The sequence below is a fragment of the Merops nubicus genome, unplaced genomic scaffold, assembly GCF_000691845.1.
Source record: "Merops nubicus isolate BGI_N331 unplaced genomic scaffold, ASM69184v1 scaffold10070, whole genome shotgun sequence".
NCBI lineage: Eukaryota > Metazoa > Chordata > Aves > Coraciiformes > Meropidae > Merops > Merops nubicus.
In genome coordinates this window covers 21,251-40,677 of record NW_008584821.1, presented here as the reverse complement: position 1 = coordinate 40,677, position 19,427 = coordinate 21,251, and the positions used below count along the sequence as shown (strand labels likewise).

At 44.4% G+C, this 19,427-nt stretch overlaps 1 protein-coding gene across 1 annotated transcript in view; it reads left to right on the top strand.

Annotated features, from left to right (window-relative positions):
* Positions 1-19,427, top strand: part of RHOJ (ras homolog family member J) — a 53,385-nt gene that overhangs the window by 28,008 nt on the left and 5,950 nt on the right. Inside the window, exon 2 of the mRNA XM_008945463.1 lies at positions 16,865-16,923. Within this exon, the coding sequence (XP_008943711.1) occupies positions 16,865-16,923 (59 nt within the window). The remainder of the gene's footprint in view (positions 1-16,864; positions 16,924-19,427) is intronic.

The window sequence follows — 19,427 nt, the reverse complement described above, 5'->3', positions numbered from 1 at the left end:
TCCCTTGGCAAAGGACCACGTCACACGGAAGCCAATGCTGCATGCACACAGAGATTGCTGCTGGCAAGCTACACCAGCAAACAGTCTACACTGCATGGTGGCCTCCTCAAATGGCTGTGTAAAGTGTCCCTTGTCTGGTAGTGCTGGGTCTGCTCAGAGCCTGACCCGCAGAGAGGCTCCAGCTGACAAGAGCCCAGCTGATAAGAGTGGTGCTACCAGCAGAGCTGGTGGAGCGGCGGTGGCACAGGGAGCACAGGGGCTGCACGGCTGAGCCTGGAGTCGATACACCAAGCTGCACCTTCCTCCCCCTCCTGCTTCCTGTTCCCACACAGCTGGTAATCCACAACCCTTCCCTTGCTTCTGCTCCCCGCCTGGTTGTGTAAAAACCACAGCCAGCACACAGACACCATTTTATGCACTGGTTTTGTCCCACCTCTGCTTTGGCTGCAGGAGCTCTGGATAACATTGAGATCAGAGAAAGAGACACACTGACTGACAAAGTGCACAAGGTGAAAGCAGCTATATTATTATATCTTTGGCATTCTGTAGAGTGAAAATCTCCCTGTGACAAACTCTAGGTTGAAACAAGAACAGGCAAAGCACAGACAGAAGGGAAAGAGAAAAGGTGCTTTGCCCAAAGCACTAAAAATATCAACAGTGAAAACAAAAATCATGCTCTTTCTTTGTTTTAGCAGTGTCTTCAGGTTTTTGGACAGAACTCTGTGGTCCACCCTTGCTTCCTCTTGCCTTCCACTTTGTTTCTCCATGGGCCGTAACCGAGCATAACTAATTGCAGAGCAGAGTGCCCCATTGCATCGACACGCTAGCAGGCAGCTGGGCAGAGAGATTTACACATCCCAGATGTACAGGGTGCTCCCTCCACCTCACACAGGCACCGTCAGAGAAGGTTTAAAACCAGCATCAACCTCCCCCTTGCATTTCTCTCCTGAAGCAGCTTGGTGGCAGCTTTCCTTATAAGGATGGGTTTGAAAGCAGCCAAAGAGATATCCTTAATAATGGCAGTCTGGAGCAGCAGCAAAAGCCTCTGAAATCAAGCCTAGAGTTGGTACAGGAGAGCCCTGGCAACACTATAACCCATGCAGCCATGAGCTCCTGGCATTGTAGCTCTGCTAAATCAGCACTTGTACCCAGAGCTTGCTCACACCTGCTGACATGAGTGAAAGGTGCAGTGCAAAATGGTTCAGCTCACTCAAGAATCTCACAGCTTGCTTTGACCTGCCTTTTTTTTTTTAACCTGCTTTTACCATGAGGACATTCACAGTCAGGTAATACAGTGCTCATCTGCTGCTCTAGGGAAATGACCACATGGATTTGTGTAGAATCACAGAATCCTTAGGAAAAGGTTGGAAAAGACCCTTAGACTGTCAAGTCCAACCATCAACCCAACACTACCATGACCACTAAACCATGTCCCAAAGTACCACATTACACTTTTTTTTGACACCTCCAGGGATGATGACTCCACCACCTCCCTGGGCAGCCTGGGCCAAGGCCTCACCACTCTGTCAGGAAAGAAATTCTATTATCCAATCAAAACCTCCCTTGGTGCAACTTCAGCACATTTCCTCTCATCCTATCACTAGTTACTTGGGAGAAGAGACCAGCCCCCACCTCACTACAACCTCCTTTCAGGTAGTTGTAGAGAGCAAGGTCTCCCCTCAGCCTCATCTTCTCCAGGCTAAACACCCCCAGGTCCCTCAGCCACTCCTCATAAGCCATGTTCCCCAGACCCCTCACCAGCTTCGTTGCCCTTCTCTGGATCCACTCCAGCCCCTCAAGGCCTTTCTTATCCTGTGGCCCACAAACCTAACCCCAGTGCTCAAGCTGTGGCCTCACCAGTGCCAAGTCCAGGGGCACAATCACTCCCTTGCTCCTGCTTTTTTTTTGAACACAATTTTTGATACAGGCCAGGATGCTTGGCCACTTGGGCAGAAAATTTTGCACATGGTCAACCATGAACGAACCTGATTTGTTGCTGTCCTTCAAATAACCACTGGTTCTTTGCTGGACATTGTTGGAAATGCTGCATGCTGTTTTGTTCACTCCTTTTTTATGGTACCAAAGCAGAGTGTTGCAGGTTTCTCAGTGTTTTCTAAATTTGTTGCTATGAGAATGCACAAAACCAATCAAGATCCTTTTAAAATGCCAGAAATTTTTTTAACAAAAAAATGTTTTCTATGAACTGGCTTTTCACCCTGAAGCTGTAGAAGAGTCTGCTTCAGCTGAGCTTAGAGGTATCTTAGTGAATACCTGTTCTACTTAATGTGTTACTTGTTTTCTTTGTGGCTGTACTTTCTGAATGAATTTCAGACATGCTACACTGACAAGGCAGCACCCAGAAAAAAGAAAGTTATCTGATGAGTTTGGCTCTGGACAAAGTCAGCACAAGACCCCGAGATGCCTTTTTATACAGGCATCAGCACAGTTTCATTAAAAATCAATGGAAAATTACAGCCTGCCTGAAAACGCAGCAACATCCCAGCCACTCTAGAGAAAGGATCTCTGCCAGGCAGCTGTAGCCAAGGCAGGCACTTGCCCCACTGGTGTTCAAAATCAATTTCCAGCAGCAGCAATGTTTAGCCACTCTGATCTTCTTGTAAGGGAAATCAGCTCAAATAAAATATTGCAGGCAGCCTTGCTTTCTGAAAGTGCACACGGGCAACACACCCTGTTCTGTGCTGCTTGGAGCACCTGCAGAAGCAAAGGAGCTGGGACTGTCCCACAGGGGTGAGCAGGACACAGCGGCCAGGCTCTGAGCATCACCCAGGGAGGTCACCTGCAGCAATGGCCAAACCAAAAGAGTCCTCTGTTTTGACATGAAGCTACAGACTGAGGTTCAGGGGTTTGTACCCCGGTGGCCCCTGGTGCCTGGCGTGGCCCCAAAGAGCCACATCCCCTCTCATGCACCTTGTTTCCCTTGCTGTGAAACAGGAAAATTTCTTTCTCCACCTTCATTGTTGGTGTGTTTGCTCTGCAGAGCCAGGCTGGCCCCTCTCTGCTTGTTTGCAGTGCCCTGGTACAATGGAGTCATAATCCGAGGTGTTGCCATCGTAAAAATAGAAACAAAGAACAATATCTTCCTTAAAAACAAGGCTTTTCATGTATCTGATTGTGCAAATGCCCTGCTTAAAATCCATTTGCCGTGCTAGCCAGCAACTCAAATCAGAGGTGCAGTCCACATCATTCTTGGTAGTCATTTGTGGGAAGGACCTGTGGATGTTCTACCGTGATTCATTTCTCCTTTATTTGCAATGTGCTGTGAATTTTCTTTAAAGTCCCTTTCCTCTGAAGTCAGATGTGATCCCCATTAGTGACACTTTCATGTAGCTGAAAAAGTGTGTCAACATTTTCTAATACAGATTAAAGCTCCCAAAAACAAGGGGGAATGAACTGCTCAGCTCTCAGGAGAACATTGTGAAATAGAAAATTTCCCAGGCATGATGTTTAAAATGGTCTCTCAGAATGCCTCTTTTAACAGCTGTGTAATTCAGTCAACAATTAGGCAAATACAGCATTAAATCAAACTAGGTGGAAAATGAAGAATATTTCTGCCAGATGAAAGCCTAATTTGCAGAGATGTCGAATTTCATATTGGCCAATATTTTGGTTTTGTAATAGATGTATCTGCTTCTATCCTGTATTTTGCTGACTATGTTCCTTTCTTGCTTAAAGGAAAAAGGGAAACGTTATAAAAACAATAATTTCATCATAAAATTTTTGCTCTTCTGCAGCATGTGACCATTTCCTTTTAAACTCAAAACATTTTAACAATAATTTGCATCAATATATACACCACTTGTTTCAAAATTAGTTCACTTTGTTTTCTCAGCTACAAGACATTATGATTGATGTTTCTCCCAACCAACAGTAATTCCTCTGAGCTCAGCAGAACTGCCTCTGATGTTCAGAAGGTGGAGGAAAATTTGAATGAAACCTAATAAATCTTTTCAAGAGTAAATACAGTCTAAATGGAGTTATAACTAACAGGGAGTACAAAATATTCCTGGAAATTCAGGTGGATTAGAACATTTGACTTTATTCAAAAATTATATTCAAGCATGGAATGATTAACAAAGAATTTAAATTCATTAATCCTAACCTAAGTGTTAGAAGCTTAAAGAGCTTTGTTTAGAGTAGAAACTCATCACAAATTCCTGTGACTTGGAAAATCTACATATTTCAGAATTAATTTTTTGTGTACGTAAGAAAGAAAGGTTAAAAAGAGTATTTTCCTAAAAGCAAACTTTCTACAGATAAAAATAAATTAATGAATCTGCTGGAAAAACTCAAATTTCACCTCAAAACTTTTAAAGCAGTGTGTTGGCCACACTTACCTATCCATGCCAGTCTTAGGTTTGATGCATTGGCAACTACCTGAACATTTTGGACTCTATATTAAACCTCATTTTCACCACCATGAAGAGCACTCCATGGCAGCTGACAACCCAGATCCAGGTGCTTGTGTTTTGCTCCCCAACCAAGCTGCACTGCCCATCACCCAGCAAGCCACTTGCTGCCACCATGCCCATGGTACCTCCCTGGCACCCTGGGTCTGCACGGCTGGATTCCCCTCAGGATTACTCCTCCTGGTGCAGGAGTCACTGCTCACAACACATGTTACCTTTACAGCAGGGAAACTGCTTCCCATAAACTAGTTCAGGTCTTCTTGACAAAGGAAACCATTCAGATCAGGGTCAGTTAGTTCACATCATTTCACTTCATTTATCCCAGTGGAAACATCTGCACTCTTCTGTTGAAAGCCACAGCTTCCCATGGAAAGTTCTGATTCTGTAGAAGTCACATTTTCTAGCTGAAAATTCCTGTCCGGCTCTAACCTCCATACAGGAATTTGGATTTATTTTTTCAGACCAAAGGAAAAAATTCTCTGGCCTCAGCTCAATCAGGCACTTCAGCACTTCTTCTGTACATCCAGTGCTGGGCTGCAGCCAATGTGAAGCCCCTTTCTCTCCTGCAAGACCATGAAAAGGTCATCAAATCATCCCTGGTAGTAGGAAGTACCCTTCTGAGATGGCGATGGCTGGATCACGCTCCACTTCACATGGATGCAATCATGCTTGAATAAAGGATAAGGGTATCCTAGGCTCAGATTTGCACTCACCTCTCCCACGTGCACACACACAAACACGCAGAGGGTTAAGATCAGGCATTTCATCCATCTGCATCTGCTGCTTCTCCAGCTTTACAATCACTCCATTGTCTGCAGCAGCTGCCGTGCAGGAGAGGAAAGTGGAAAGCTTCTCAGCAGGACATAGAGAAAGCATTAACAGTATTTAAAACCTTTCTAGTAGCCAAGGGGGAAAAAAAAAGAAAAAGAAAAAAAAGAAATCCTGACCAAGATTTTCTTATCAGAAAGTTGAAGCATTTCCAAGATTTTTGTTCACAGTGTTTAACATTTCTGCTTCCTAAGTCATCTAGGTTTTGAGCTGTTGCACAAATGTTTGGCTCATCTCTACAAGCTACAGGGTAAATAGCAGCTGAAGTTTGGTCCTGGTGCTAAGTACAATTGGCCCAATTTTGTTCCTGGGAAATGCAAAGCAGAGTTTCGGTCATGGTCCTCCTTGCGTTCAGGAGCAGGTACTTTGTTTTGAAGCCCTTTCAAGCCATGCCTCACAGGGAAACTTGCATGGGAAAAGTCAGCATTACGGGCAAAATTAAACAAGATGCAGAGAAAGCATCAGTGAGACTGGTGTTGGAAGGGGTCTCAAAACATCATTTAATCTTTCCCCTGCCCAAAAGAGGACTGAGAGTGTGTAAAATGGCAGCTACAGAAGCACTGGAGTCTCAACAAACCTAATGATGCTGAACTGTCACCCTTCCCTTAGCATGCCATCACACTGGAGACAGCTAGATTCAGCTTAGTGTGCCAAATGAGCCTCTGCCCCAGTGGATCACAGCTCAGAGGATCAGATGCTATTTGAAGCTATGCTATTGTACCTCTGGAATGATGCCTGAGGAACTGCTCTGCTCTCTGAGCCAGAGAGCAGGTCCAACCGCAGGTGCCATGCTCAAAGGCACGTGGCAGTGCCTGGGAGACACACAGAGACACATACACACGTACACCACATGCTTGTGCCCAAATGCAGCACCCAGAACACGTTGGCCCATCACTAGCCACATGGCTGCATTAGGTACAACAGCTATCTCAGGGCAGATTTGGTCAGCTTGCCTGAAACCTGAATGTAAGGAACAGGAAACCCAGGCACAGATGGCAGCCAAGCTAGTGGCTGCTTCTTGCTTTGTATTCCTGCACACCCATCATATTTCCCCTAATATTAGGTTCTTACAGAACTCACACTCCTGTCCCCTTCTGTGTATTTCACAGATTTTTTTTATTCTTTTCTATCTTCTTTTTGTTGAAGACACTGGTAAACAGAGATGCCATTTTTCCCCTGTAGTTGGGTTTGGTGGCAGCAGTAGGATGTGCCACAGTGTGCTGCAAGTTGTAATACTAACAACACTGCCTGAGTAACATCTCTCCCCAGTCCCAGCTCAGCATCCAGGATATGTTCATCTTAGTTCCACGTCTACCACAATTACCAACACTGATTAATGTGGGGTGATACTGAGAACCAGAATGGCCAGCACAGACCATCTGCCCAAGAGGCCCCTCGGCCACTCTTAGCCAGGAACTCTTCAGGAGCATGAGAAACAAAACTTCCCCATTTGTCAGCCTCAAAGTCCTCAAAAGGTTCAATCCACTGAAGCCATAGTTGTTGACTATTAAAATGCTTTTACTGAAGTCTCTTTCTCACCAAGCACCTGTGCCCTCTGTCAAGGTCAGAGTATAGGATCTTCTGCCAGTATAGGTCACTGTGATACAGCTACTCTATCTTGTAAAGATCCAACCTGTAGTGAGGACAACCTGTCCACTGCAGAGCAGAGATTTCCTGCCCTTCCATCAGCATTATCTGCTTCCACTGCCTTCAAACACAGACCAAGGCAGATCACCAGTTTTTAGCACAATACTCTTAGAGTAAAACTGCTGTTAGGCAGCACTGCACTGTCTCTCCAGGCTGCTTTCTTCTCTCTAACTAAAAAACAAACCTCTAACTCTGATCCTTGAGCAGTTCAAGAGAAGAAGTAGCAGAGAGCTGCCTTAATTCCCCTCAATAGTACAGAGAACCTTGTCTTCCCATGGCCTGGAGTTATTTTGTGACATACTGTGGATTGCCTGAACACATTAGAGTGAGATTCGCCTCAATTTGCCACTAATCTTCCATTTGGTAAACTTGCCATTTACCAAGTCTCGTGTTTCCCTGATAACCAGATGCTTAACATAACTTTGGAGATAGTCTTTTTCCCAGCACTCAGCTGCAGTTAGAGGAATGACTTGTTGCCTTACACGGACAGAAAAAGGGAACTAGGCAAACTGTCAAAGGCTGCCTTTATTCCCTCTTTTTCTCCTTGGAGCAAAATTCATACTTGATCTGCCTACCATGACCTCAGCATCACTGTTAGGAGATTCCAAATACATTCATCTCATAATTGGGTTTCAGTTAAAAGCTGTTTGTAAGAACCTTGACTGACTTTATCTGTGTTAAAATAAACTGAAAATGCCAGAGCATCTGGTCTTTTGCAGATCAGGTCAGCACAGACAGTTTAAATACTAAGATTACTCCAATTATCAGTTACTCTTTAATAATCTCAAAGATCTACAGCCACTTCTATTGACTTGAGCCCAGCTCTAGATAAATGTATATTCCTAGATACTGTGCTATGGTGATGGAAGATTTAAAAATATTTAGAAGAGCTAAAAATATAGATACAGATAGTAATCTACATTCTGCCCTTCATTATTTGGAAAGGCTCACGCTGCAGTTACAGCCAAATTTTTGTTCTTTCATTCATCCAATGCCACAAAAAAATCACATGATCTCAGGAAGGGTGCTTCCCCTCCATTGTGGGGCATAAGAAGATGTCTAATATTCTTCATTGTTTAGGAACAATCACAATATTTTCAATACTATGTTCAAGTTCTATCTATCTATACTACTTAATGTTACATTTGTTCCTCTGTCTAGCATTTGGTTGGATTTAGTGCTATTGCTTTTAATAAAAAGTAAAAAGATGCTCAATTAGAGTATCATTTAAATGCACACATCAGTCTATTTGCCTACAAATTCATTGCATTTACCTAGGCAGTTATTACCAGTTTCTGACTTAGGAGAACTGCCTTCCTTGGGGAGTGCTGATGGTGCACAGTGAGCTGAAATACTCAGGAAGCACCTCCCAGTCTGCCACAGTGCACAGCCCTCTATTTACAACAGAATGAAATCTAACAAAACACTCCCTGAGACACAATGTCAATTGTTCTTCAATTCCCCAGGCACTATAATCACGTTGGCCTTTTCCATCTAGCACAGCTTTTCACAACAGCGAGGTCCGGAGGGCTCCCTCAGGACCGGATTAATGGAGAAACTGGGCACAGCTTTCCTCCTAGAGACCCCAGGGTTCCTTGGGCTCTGCTATCGGTGAAGCTGAATTTGTTCAAGGATTGATTAACACAGCAATAACTCTCTGAGATGTGGGGGAAATCCTCCAGCACTGATTTTACAAGCAATGAGGTCACTGATTCCGATAAATCAACTTCATTCATGCTGTCTATAAATAAGTAATGTCCTGGACTGGGAAGAAGCTGGCTGATGTTTTAGTGTTGTTTTTGTTCTGAAAGCTTGGGGAATTTCCATGCTCTTTCATCCATTTCTGGACCAGATTCATTCTGCTTGATCTTCCTAATCCACCTCTACTGCTTCTCTGTTCTTTGCCATGTAAGCTGGACAACACTGAGGTCTGACACCTCAATACATTTTGAAAGATTTCTAGTGTTTCCTATCAGCTGTCTGAATAAAGTGATGGGTGGACAGGTACATCACTTCTGTTTGCTGCCTCTGCACAGCAAATACCCAGCTGTGAAAAGCTGTGGCTTTTTTCCTCTCATGATGCTAAAAAACTATGTAGAGCAAGTCACAAATCTTCCTGTGGGTTGACACTGTCTAGATAAATCTACTCCTGTTGCAGAATGGGACAACAGAGCTGTTGTCTGATGTCAGCCTGCTTCTCCAAAGTGGCCACAATGTGAGTTGGAGGTGGGCATTATTCCCATCAGTTCTACAGGGATCCTCAAACTGGTATGGACAAGGCAGAGGGACAGGGGTACCCATTCCCCCACGTATGAAATAGGAGTGCAAGGTGAAGAGCAATCCCTATAGGCAGTGGAGAGATGTCTGGAAAGGAAAGTGTTTAGATATTGCGTCTCTGCTGCTTCCCAAATTATCTGAAATGTCCTGCTGATCAAGCTAGTCTCTGCATAGTCAGTCCCAGACTTCCACAAGCCTTCACCATTAGCTTCCATGCCACAAGAGCATTGCAGGAGCATGGCTATTTGCCTCCCCTTTTGCGAGATGCTTTCAGCAGGCATTTGAGTTACAGTCTCCAGATTCTCCACACAACAACAGAGTTAAAAAGAATGTAATAAAAAGACTTACAAATACAAAAGCAAAGAATGACTTGACTTTGGGCTTAAGAAAAGCATAAAGAACTGCAAGACTCATTAAATAATGAGAATAACCAACCAATGAGAGCTTTAGATCAGCCATTGAGGGCTGACAGGTAGAAATAGGAAAGTCATGCTACCTCTGGTTAGATCGTTAATGAAACCATTGCTAGACCACACTGTCTAGTACTAGCTACTGCTTGAAAAAGAATTTGGAAAAGAGCTACAAGAATGAGAGCTACAAGAACAAGAAAACATGCCTTGTAGGAAGACACTAGATAAGCTATTTAGAGCAGAATAAATGATGCTATGAGTCCTATCAGGCTTTAAAATCATTAAATATCTGTGGCCTAAAGACAAAGCAGTGAATTCCTCACCACCTCATTAGACCAAGAGCTACACTGAGTGAAATCAGCTGAATCCTGGCCCCGAAGGCCTCTCTGTGCTCCCACCATAGGGAACAGACTGGAAATGTTTCTTCAGATATTGTAAATATCAGATTGGCAAAAGTATTTGCTCAGCAGAACATGGATCTCATCCATTGATGAGGTGACAAAAAATGGTGAGCTTTGCTCAGAGCCCTTCCTTTGAAAAATGTTGGCTCTCAGAGGCCTCTATGAGCTTGTGGTAGATGATTACAGGAGCAATTAAAGAAAGGCATTTAGTAGAATTTACATCTAAAGTATGGTATTTAGGCCAATTACAGGGCAAAAGAGCATGCTTTTGATTTTTCTTTCAGGAAGAATATAGTTAAGCTGCAGGATAAGTCTGATGTAGAAAATCAATTTGGCTGTAATCAATATTTTTTTTTTTGCCATGAAGGAGGAAATGGGGAAATATGTGACATCAAATTTCTAGAGACAACCCTCACATGTAGAAGGGAAGAACAGCCCAGACTTGAGTCATGGGGCAACAGCAGATGCTGGGTTAGCCAAGGGTCTTATAACACTAGCTCTTATCTGCCCTAGATGGGTTTTCCACAAAATGTTGTATCACTGCATTCAGTCAAAGCAAAGGGAATATTTCCAAGGAGGAACACTGCAAGGATAACCTTCTAGCTGAAGTGACAGTCATTTAGAGCCTAGCTGAGGTGATTGTCATTCCAGACCTCACTGATGGGCACATGTCATTAAGACTTTTCTTACTCTTTTTTTTTTGACCTGCTTCCTTTGGTGGCTGCAGCTGCAGCAGTGGTCCACAGCAGCTAAAACAAAGTTCCCCAGGCAATGACCCAACCAAAATCAAAGCAGCATGTGAAAGATTAATCCCTGGCAGCCCTACATCTATTTTCTTCACCTGGATCAGCCAAAGAAACATATTTCTGAACATAAATATGACCCAAAATAGGGTTATATATTTGCACTCATAAATGCACACAAAGCACTTAGAAGATGCTACAAAAATGCACTGCCCACATTTAATTTGTTTTCCTATTGAATATTCACACCTGTTTTATCTTAAAGCCTGGGATATATAGTTTCAATTCAGTTACTTAGATGCCTGTTACGGGAACCAAAAGGAATTAGAGACTTAAATGACTTTTAGACATGTTTGAGTTTCAGCCCCTAGTTGCAACGCAACAGGGATCCTCACATTCCAGCCACAGAGACTCCTATTGAGGAGCTATGCAGTACAAATACAATTTATAAACAAGATTTTTAAAATTACTCTTCTTCATACAAACTCCTGAAAATGCACACCTGTCCTGTCTGGGATAAGCCCCAGAGAGCAGAAGGCATCTGTGAAGAGGAGGAAGATTCCCATTTCACTACAAAAACTTTCAAAAAACTACATTCAGGAAGGAAGGAAAATGTTACCCAGCAAGCAAACATATTGTTAGTCTTCTTGGGGCTATCAGCTGCTGGAGAACCCATCACATTGAGTACATTGATAACTTCACTTCACAGAAATCACCCTGAAAGGTGCTGGAGGAAGGAACTTGAGGTCCCTGAGACACTCTGGCATTCATTGGAGTCCACAGACAATGCATTTGCTCTTGAAGATACGGTCTGGACTTGAGTCATGCATTGCAAATATGATTATCAGAGAGGAAGTGAAACCTCCTGGGGAAATCACTGACTTGTGTCTCCTTGTGAGGAGTTCAGCTTAAACCTCAAATCTATGCTGAGGAAAATAAAATTAAAAAACACTATAAAACCCCCCTGATAATTGCGGGTAGATTCTATTCTTTGTATTAATGACTTGGCTATAATTCTGGTAAAGAACATGGAGGAAACTGGGAACTAATTGTTCTGGCATTGTTGAAAATGTTCTGATTTTATAGGTCGGCATTGTGGCAGACTTAGGGCATTTTCACAAGGAAGAAGGATTATCAGCTTCATTTATTGCAAGAACTGAGAAGGATATTCAGTTCTCATCTCCCTGGGAGCTGCCCTGGTCCTCCAAGGTGACGCTGTAGTTCCAGTCCCTGCCACTGAGTATGGAGCAGTTCACCTATTGTTTTGCCAATAATGTCTATGTCCCTTTTGTGAATTTGAATCCTTCCCCTTTCCAAATTGTCCTGGGCGTGATTAGGGTGCTCCAAGTTAAAGCAAAATATTTCACTCTACAACTGAAAAAGTTGTTCAGCTAGAAACTGGAAAAAATTTTTCTCAGTCTCTCGGCACCTTTCTCCAGAGCAGCTGGACCTTTGTTGGCACTAGAAGATGATTTCTCCGACGTGGTATCACATCAGACATTGCCCAAGCTATTGTGTATAGTCTGGCTAGTGGTTTCATAGCCATTTGGTTCTGCAAGCTCTTCTTCACAAGCATGGAAAAATTCCCCTGATGTGCACATCCTCTCTCTTGTACCACAACTAGGCCCATCTGAAATACTGCATCCTAGTTCGGTGTCATACCAAAGACTGACATGTTGCCTTGCACTAGTAATCAAAAACAGAATCACGGATTGCCAGGTTGGAAGGGACCTCAAGCATCATCTGGTCCAACCTGCCAAGGTAAAAAAAAAAAAATTAACATAATTATTTTTTAAAAAGGATATTCTGGAAAGGCAGCAAGCAATTTACATCCCCTTTCTCTCAGTGCAGACCACAAACATTGCTTTTCTGTGGCTGAAGGACTGTTCCATAGGTGCAGTTCAGTCCCACAAAGTTGCCAGGGTTTTGTTCTGATCAAATGAAACACATCAGAAGAGTCTGGCAGTGATTGGCCATTGACAGATGTATCTGGGGCAACCTGGGCAACTAGAACATCAACAAAAACTGTCTTATTGTCCACAGGAACACAAAAATGCTTATTTAAAAACGGAGCTCCCAGCTCAGGCGACATGGTGGACACACCAAATCCAGCCAGCTATAACTACCTAGCACCTTGCCTTTCTGCTGTGGCCTTTGGGTGGGACAGCAAGTTTCCAAGCTCTGTGTTAAAGCCCATTAGCAATCCCCCATGCACACAGACCTATGAAAAAGCCCTTGAGGTGACTCAGTTATTCAAACTCCACCAAGAAATACCCAGCTAATGATCTAACTAACATTCTAAAAGCAGTGTTTTACACATCCTGCACTTGGTTAAAACCACCTAGTGAAAGGAGGACAATGTCTGCCCTGTCATATCATCCAGTGCAGCCAAGACTGGAGCAAAATGAGAACCAGGACAGTGCAAGTATTCAGCCACAGTTTATTGCAGTCTCCACTGCACTTGCTGTCAAAGGCCATGCCATTTCTGTGCTTAATCAGTATAGAAATGTAGACAGTAAATGGCAAGGAGAGTTCATATTTATCTTGTTACTCCAAGACTGCTCATAAAGCCAAGTTCACAAGCCTGTACAGGAGCCTGCATCACCCCAGTGACTGGGAAGGAATTCCACCTTGGCTTCCCATAGGCTTTGCCACTGAGAGAGCAGGAAAAGATAGTGACAGGGGAAGCAAAAGTAAACTGAGATAAAGGTAAAACAAGGCCTACAAATCTAACAGAGCAATCTCAGCCTATAGAAATACAACCCACCAAGTGGACACCCTGAACAGCCTTCTGCCTGACAGAGGCGGGCTGATAAACTCCTAGCATTAAGATACCATGATCACAGGCAAAAGCCATTTATTTTGACATCTGTTTTGCCTGCATGATAGAGTGGTCTAAATTTCAGCACCAATACATTAATCTAGGCATTGTTGTTTCAAGAGGTAGTGATCATTTGAATTGCCAGTGTGAGCCGTTTGGTCTCCACTGTATTCAGAGCCAGCAATCCAAAGACAGACATTTGCTTGTTGCTGAAGTTTAACCAACAAGACAGTTTTTCTAGGACTGTTGCTGTAAACTTAGAGAGGAGATGTGGACAGGAAGGATATCTTCTGATGATAAGACAGATTAGAACAATAAGCAAGAAGAAAGAAAATATAAATTTTGATAAGGAAAAGGGATAAGAGGGGAAAGAAGTGAGGCAAAAAAAAGAAAGAGAACAAACACGTGACTGGTTCCACACAGGAATTCACAGCAGGACCCAGAAGAGGCAGGTAGTTATAAGGAGAATTAAAATGTGACGTGCAAGCTGAGTAGACTCAGGATGTACTTTTCCAAAAGCCCTTGCACTTGTTATCCCTTGTGTGTGTGAAGAGTAACAGTAGGACACCACCAACCTCTCTATTCCCCCTGAGCATTTCCCAGAGGTCATCAAGAGCCAAACTGAACGGCACAAACCATCAATAATGGTTCATGTGTGTGGCTCCACAGACCTGTTGCAAAATATCCACCATGACTTAATGGACCACAGAGGACAGATAATAGTTTAGGAGCTGTTGCAGCATATCCTTCTGGCAAAGAATAGCACACTGGAGACAGACTGGAACCTCTGTCCAAACAGCTTATCTCCAAACCATATTAACTACTGGAACAAGGCAGCACATTCTGTCTGCACCAGGGCTTTTTGCCAGTGTAGCTCTGTCAGCCAGATGCCATCAAGAGATGGGTCAGCAAAGCTTCACAGCAGCCTGAGCCTGGACAAGGTATATTTCAGCGTGACTTTTAAGTTTTTAAAATACCAAAGATCTGAGCTGATCTTTGCAAGCAGGACACAGCTCAGTTTGCCTGCACTCAGGGTGAGCCAGCATGAGAGGTGGCGATGGATAACTATCAGTACTAACACATGGCAAACATCTCCTCATACTCATCCAGCTCACCAGATCACCGACACCTCCATGTGCCCCATGGCCACAGAGCTGCCCTATGAGCATCCCACTTTGGAGGTGCTCAGCAGACTCCACACAATTCCAACCAGGGACTGCCAGCGCAACTGATGTTGGGACGCAGTCCTGAACACCACCTCAGCCAGCCGAGCACTGCGTGGCCAATGCACCCCGGCTGGAAAATGCCCTTCAGCTGAAGGGCACATCTTCCCACAGCTGCTCCTCGAGCAGAGTGAAGGCAGCAGAACGGCTCTGGCTCCTGCACTTCTTGGGACCAGGGCAGACCAAAGGCTGGCCAAGGTTGCAACTGGAGAAAACCACACATCTCCCCGGCTGCCTCTGGTAAGCTGTGCAGGACCTGCGGCACCACTGCTGCCCAGAAGGGACCTAAGAACAGCAGGTCTATTGGCAGTGCATTTATACAGTTCGTACCTCTGCTGGGACTTTTTTACACCACAAAAAGTTCAAAGCCAGGGCTCTGGGAAGGTTTGGTTCAAATTATTTTAAGTCAGGTTAAAGAAGAGGAGATAAGGCATCTGGGCTGTCTCCTGTCTGCACGGGCATCCATCTCCCCACCCTGGTGCCTATTCCCTGGGCTGACCCATGCTCCATAGCTAGCCCCATTTTGAGTTCCCCTGGGAGCTGCACTGTGTACGAGCTCTCTCCTGAACTGAGGAGTGCTCTCAGCCCCTTCCTTATCTCCTTTTTCCCCTGCACATCACAAGGCAGCCCCAGCAGCAGGTGACTGCAGCCTGTCCTGCTCTCATCAGCAAGCCTGGTCCTCACTGAGCCTTTGTACTTTCAGGATGTCAGTTCTGTTCTGTTTATATGCTGGTAAAATTACCATGTCACTTTGCAAGCAAGTAAAGCTGCTGAATAATCAGTCTGTCCAGCCACGCTGATAGAGACTTCAGGTCTAAGAGATTTCGATCAGGACATTGCAGGAGTGCTCAGCTTCTATGGAATGGTAGGGGCTTTTCTCCTACAAAACTTTTCTCTCTTAAAAAAAAAAAACAAAAAAAAAACAAACAACTCAGCAGAAACCTATGTGATATTTTCAAGCTTCCTCTTTGCCAAAAATAACTATTAATCTTTCCCGGCACTTATTAATTGGAAGTTGTGACCAGCTGATGGACACCAGGCTTAGCTACCACCCTACCCTAGCCATAGCTCTAAGCCCATCCCATTCACCCTCATGCTCAAAAAACATAATAGTCCATGGGCCATGAGAATACCATTGTTCTGAGCAGGAAAGTTTTCCTAGTGGTTAATGGGTGGAACTGGATTCCCCCCATCCTCCCAGCTGAGTAGTAACAATTTAAGCTGGTGAACTGGTTAACTGAATACCATTAACACAGCTCATAACCTTTATACAAAATAACACTGATTACAGAGATCAGCTAATAACAAGGTTCATCCAAAGGCAATGAGAAAACATTTTCATCAGTGTCAATGGGCTCAAAATGAAGTTCAAAGCGAATTCTACGAAAGGGGTAAACGTGCTGAGTGTGAGCAGCAGACTAAACTGCTTTTCTTCATTTGCAACAGAATCTGTTGAGCATCCTGGTAAATATTAGTGCTCCTCTTTCTCCCTGCCCTTTGAAGCATCCATTACAGAGCCCCACATATCAAGCACTACCACTTGACCTGTGATTGCATGACACAGGTCAGGACAGACTGCACAAGAGGCAACACATCTCCACTGACACCCAGACATCAGCCACTGCTGAGTGCTTCATCGTTTCACAACCTGGAAGAATTAAAATAACAGAAAAAAAAAAAAAAAAAACAAAAAACTCCTCTCAATGATCCACAGCAAAACTACCCCAATGCTCATGGTGGGGAGGCAGCAATTCTGTGCTTTCCAATCCTAGCAGCTCATGGGGGTCAGCTGATGGCTGCAGAGACAGAAGTCCTTCAATCTCTGGGTCCTTCAGCTGCAGTGTGAGCAGCTCATCATTCTTGGCTGTCTATAAAGAAATAAGAGCTTGGCATAAAGGATTTGGTTTTGCTGTGACTTTAGGTTGCCTTCAATTTGGGTTGAAAAGATGTGCTTGGTTGAGGATGCACATTGTAAGGCACGTGTTGATGTGTCTTGCACAAGGGTCTATTGGCATTTTAGGATTAAAAGACATAGAAATGAAGCCACTGGTTTCTGCATAAACAACCTCTCTTGTTCTTTCTTCCAGTAACTGTGACTGTGGGAGGACAACAACACTTACTGGGACTTTATGACACTGCAGGGCAGGTAAATTACTGCAAAACATTGATAATTTCCCTTTCCTACAGTTTGTTTGTTACTACCATATACTGAGGTTTGTTATTCATGCTGTTTATGTGTGAGGGTTTACAAATATTAACAATCAGTTGTGAGTTGTAATGGTTGAACTGCTGATCTCCTTTTTGTTTTCTACTTAGAGCTTTCATTCTGGTTCAGCAATAAAACACACACAAATACACTCATCCCTAGGACTGAATTTTGTCCAAGCAAAAACCCAAAGCCTGATGAGGCTGCTCAGCCTCCCATATATCCACCTCCTACAGCAAATGTGAGGTTTTGTACACAGTTGTTGTTGTCTTACATTTGCCACATGGTGGCATTGAAGACACAAGGCAAGAATTCCCATTTCCAAGATCAGAAAACTAATATCACACAGCACCAGCCTATCAGTCACCAGCTATTGACTTTGTAAATGGTAACCCAGCCAGACTGGCATCCATCCCAACATCCTTCCCCCAGGCTGTCCATTGCAGGAGGCTCTGGACGCCATGCTTACTGACATACATAATGCTTTTACCCTTTCCGCTGCCCACAGTGTATTTGCACTAAAAGCTTGCAGGAGAGCTTTGGTCTGTGGGCTGATCTCACGCCCAGAGAGGAGGAGAGAGCACTTCCCACTGCCTTACTCCACCAGTAGAAGGGCAGAAGAGGGTAAAGGGAGAAACATGTTTTCAGGGTGAAATTTCCTTCTCCTGACCTCAAATGCCAGTGACTGGCAGAAGGACCATAGGAAGGACTATAATCTGCACAGGAGCCTTGCAGAAAATCACCTGCTGAGAGTGAAGAGAGCACAACCCAGGTCCCTCTCAGCCTGGGAAGGTTGGAACCCACAACCTCCAGCTCCTTCAGTCAAGGCTGTCACTGGAGGCAGCAGAAGGCAGCAGATTTGGGAGCCTGCTTCACTCTCTGGGACCCAGCAGCCCTGGATGCAGGTCTTTGCTTTCAGAAGCACTTCTTAGGTGTGCTATTGCTGGCCATGACTGACTGCTGGGAAATGCATAAACAAATCCTGTCTGCAAAAGGCCACTTCACTTATTGCAGGATATATTTTGCAGCAGTATGCAACAAAAAAATAGATCAGGAGAGACTGTTACTTCCAGAAAAACCTGCACTCAGCAGGACAGGGGCTTTTCTGCTTTGGGTTTCATTCTTTTTATATTTTATTCCTATTGCATATATGTAGGCAGCAACAGTGACTTCGTAGATGGGTTGGTGTCATTGAGAGTCTACCCATCCTTTCTGCTCACACAGTGCAAAGGGACAACCCAAAAGCCAGTCCCGGACTATGGCTCCTCTCCTTGTCCCATGTCTGTTGCACGTTCAGTTTTCCATTCTGTGCTCACCAACCCGGAGCTCAGAGTGTGTCTGCCATGATCTAGCAGCACTGCCAGCCTCTGCAAATGAGACTGGAGCTATCTTCAGTTCTCAGTCTGATTTTACCCAGGGCCTTCATATTTCTATTTGTTTTGTAGGGCTGGCAGTTCCACCTGTCACCCATTTCCTCCACAACACATTGTCTGATCTGTCCTCCTGAACCAGAAGAAACACTAACCTGTCTCTTTGACAACCTTCACCCCTCCACCCATTCCTCCACAGTCATTTTGCCATCTCCTGCTCCAAACTAACCAGAGCACCCTCTGCCTCCGAGCACCGTTTCTAGCTCATCAGGCTCATTTCCCTTTCAGGCCTTGGTCGGGAGGACGTGGCCATCTAGTCAAAGCTCAGAGAATGAATCACTTCTTGATGACTAGATAGCATGTCCATGGAGGCTGAGAGGATGATGCTTCCCACATGCTCAAGTTATAAAGACAGATCATCTGGATTGTTTCCTCCCTCCTGCTCCTTGTGTTGTGTGGCTTTCCAAAGGCATTGGTGTGAAGTCATAGCCAAAAATAGCACTTGACATTACGATGCTATAAAACATATGCTAATGAAATAACAACTGGAGAATGTACTCTTGCAGTAGGACCCTCTGTCAGCCTGAAGGGAGAGCTGGCAGAGACCCCAGATCTGGGGTATCTGGTTTTCTGCATCCCTAGCACATACAGTCCTAGGAGGAAAGAAAGAGTGGTCTTTTTTCCCCAGGCTGGACTCAGGTGCAGAGTGCTGCAACAGGCCGTGTGTGAGATCAGCACCACAGCAGCAAAAAACCCCCAGTTTTGCTGTACTCCCTGGGCCCAAGCACTGCAAGGCTGCTGGTGGTGAGAGAGCAAGGAGGGAGCAGCAGCAGCTGATGCCTTGACCCCAGCAAGTCAGAGGCACATAACTCAGCAAGGCCAGGTCCTGTGCTGACATTTCCATGCCAAACCAGTGGCCAGGCAGCATAACTGCTGCAGCACATCTGGACATGCCCCATGCCCATGCAAATGCCCAGTTGCTTTTATACACTATTTACTTGCTTGACTTCAACCACCTCTGAGAAATGATCCTGATGCACCATATCTCATAATGGTCCATTGCAAGGTTTTATA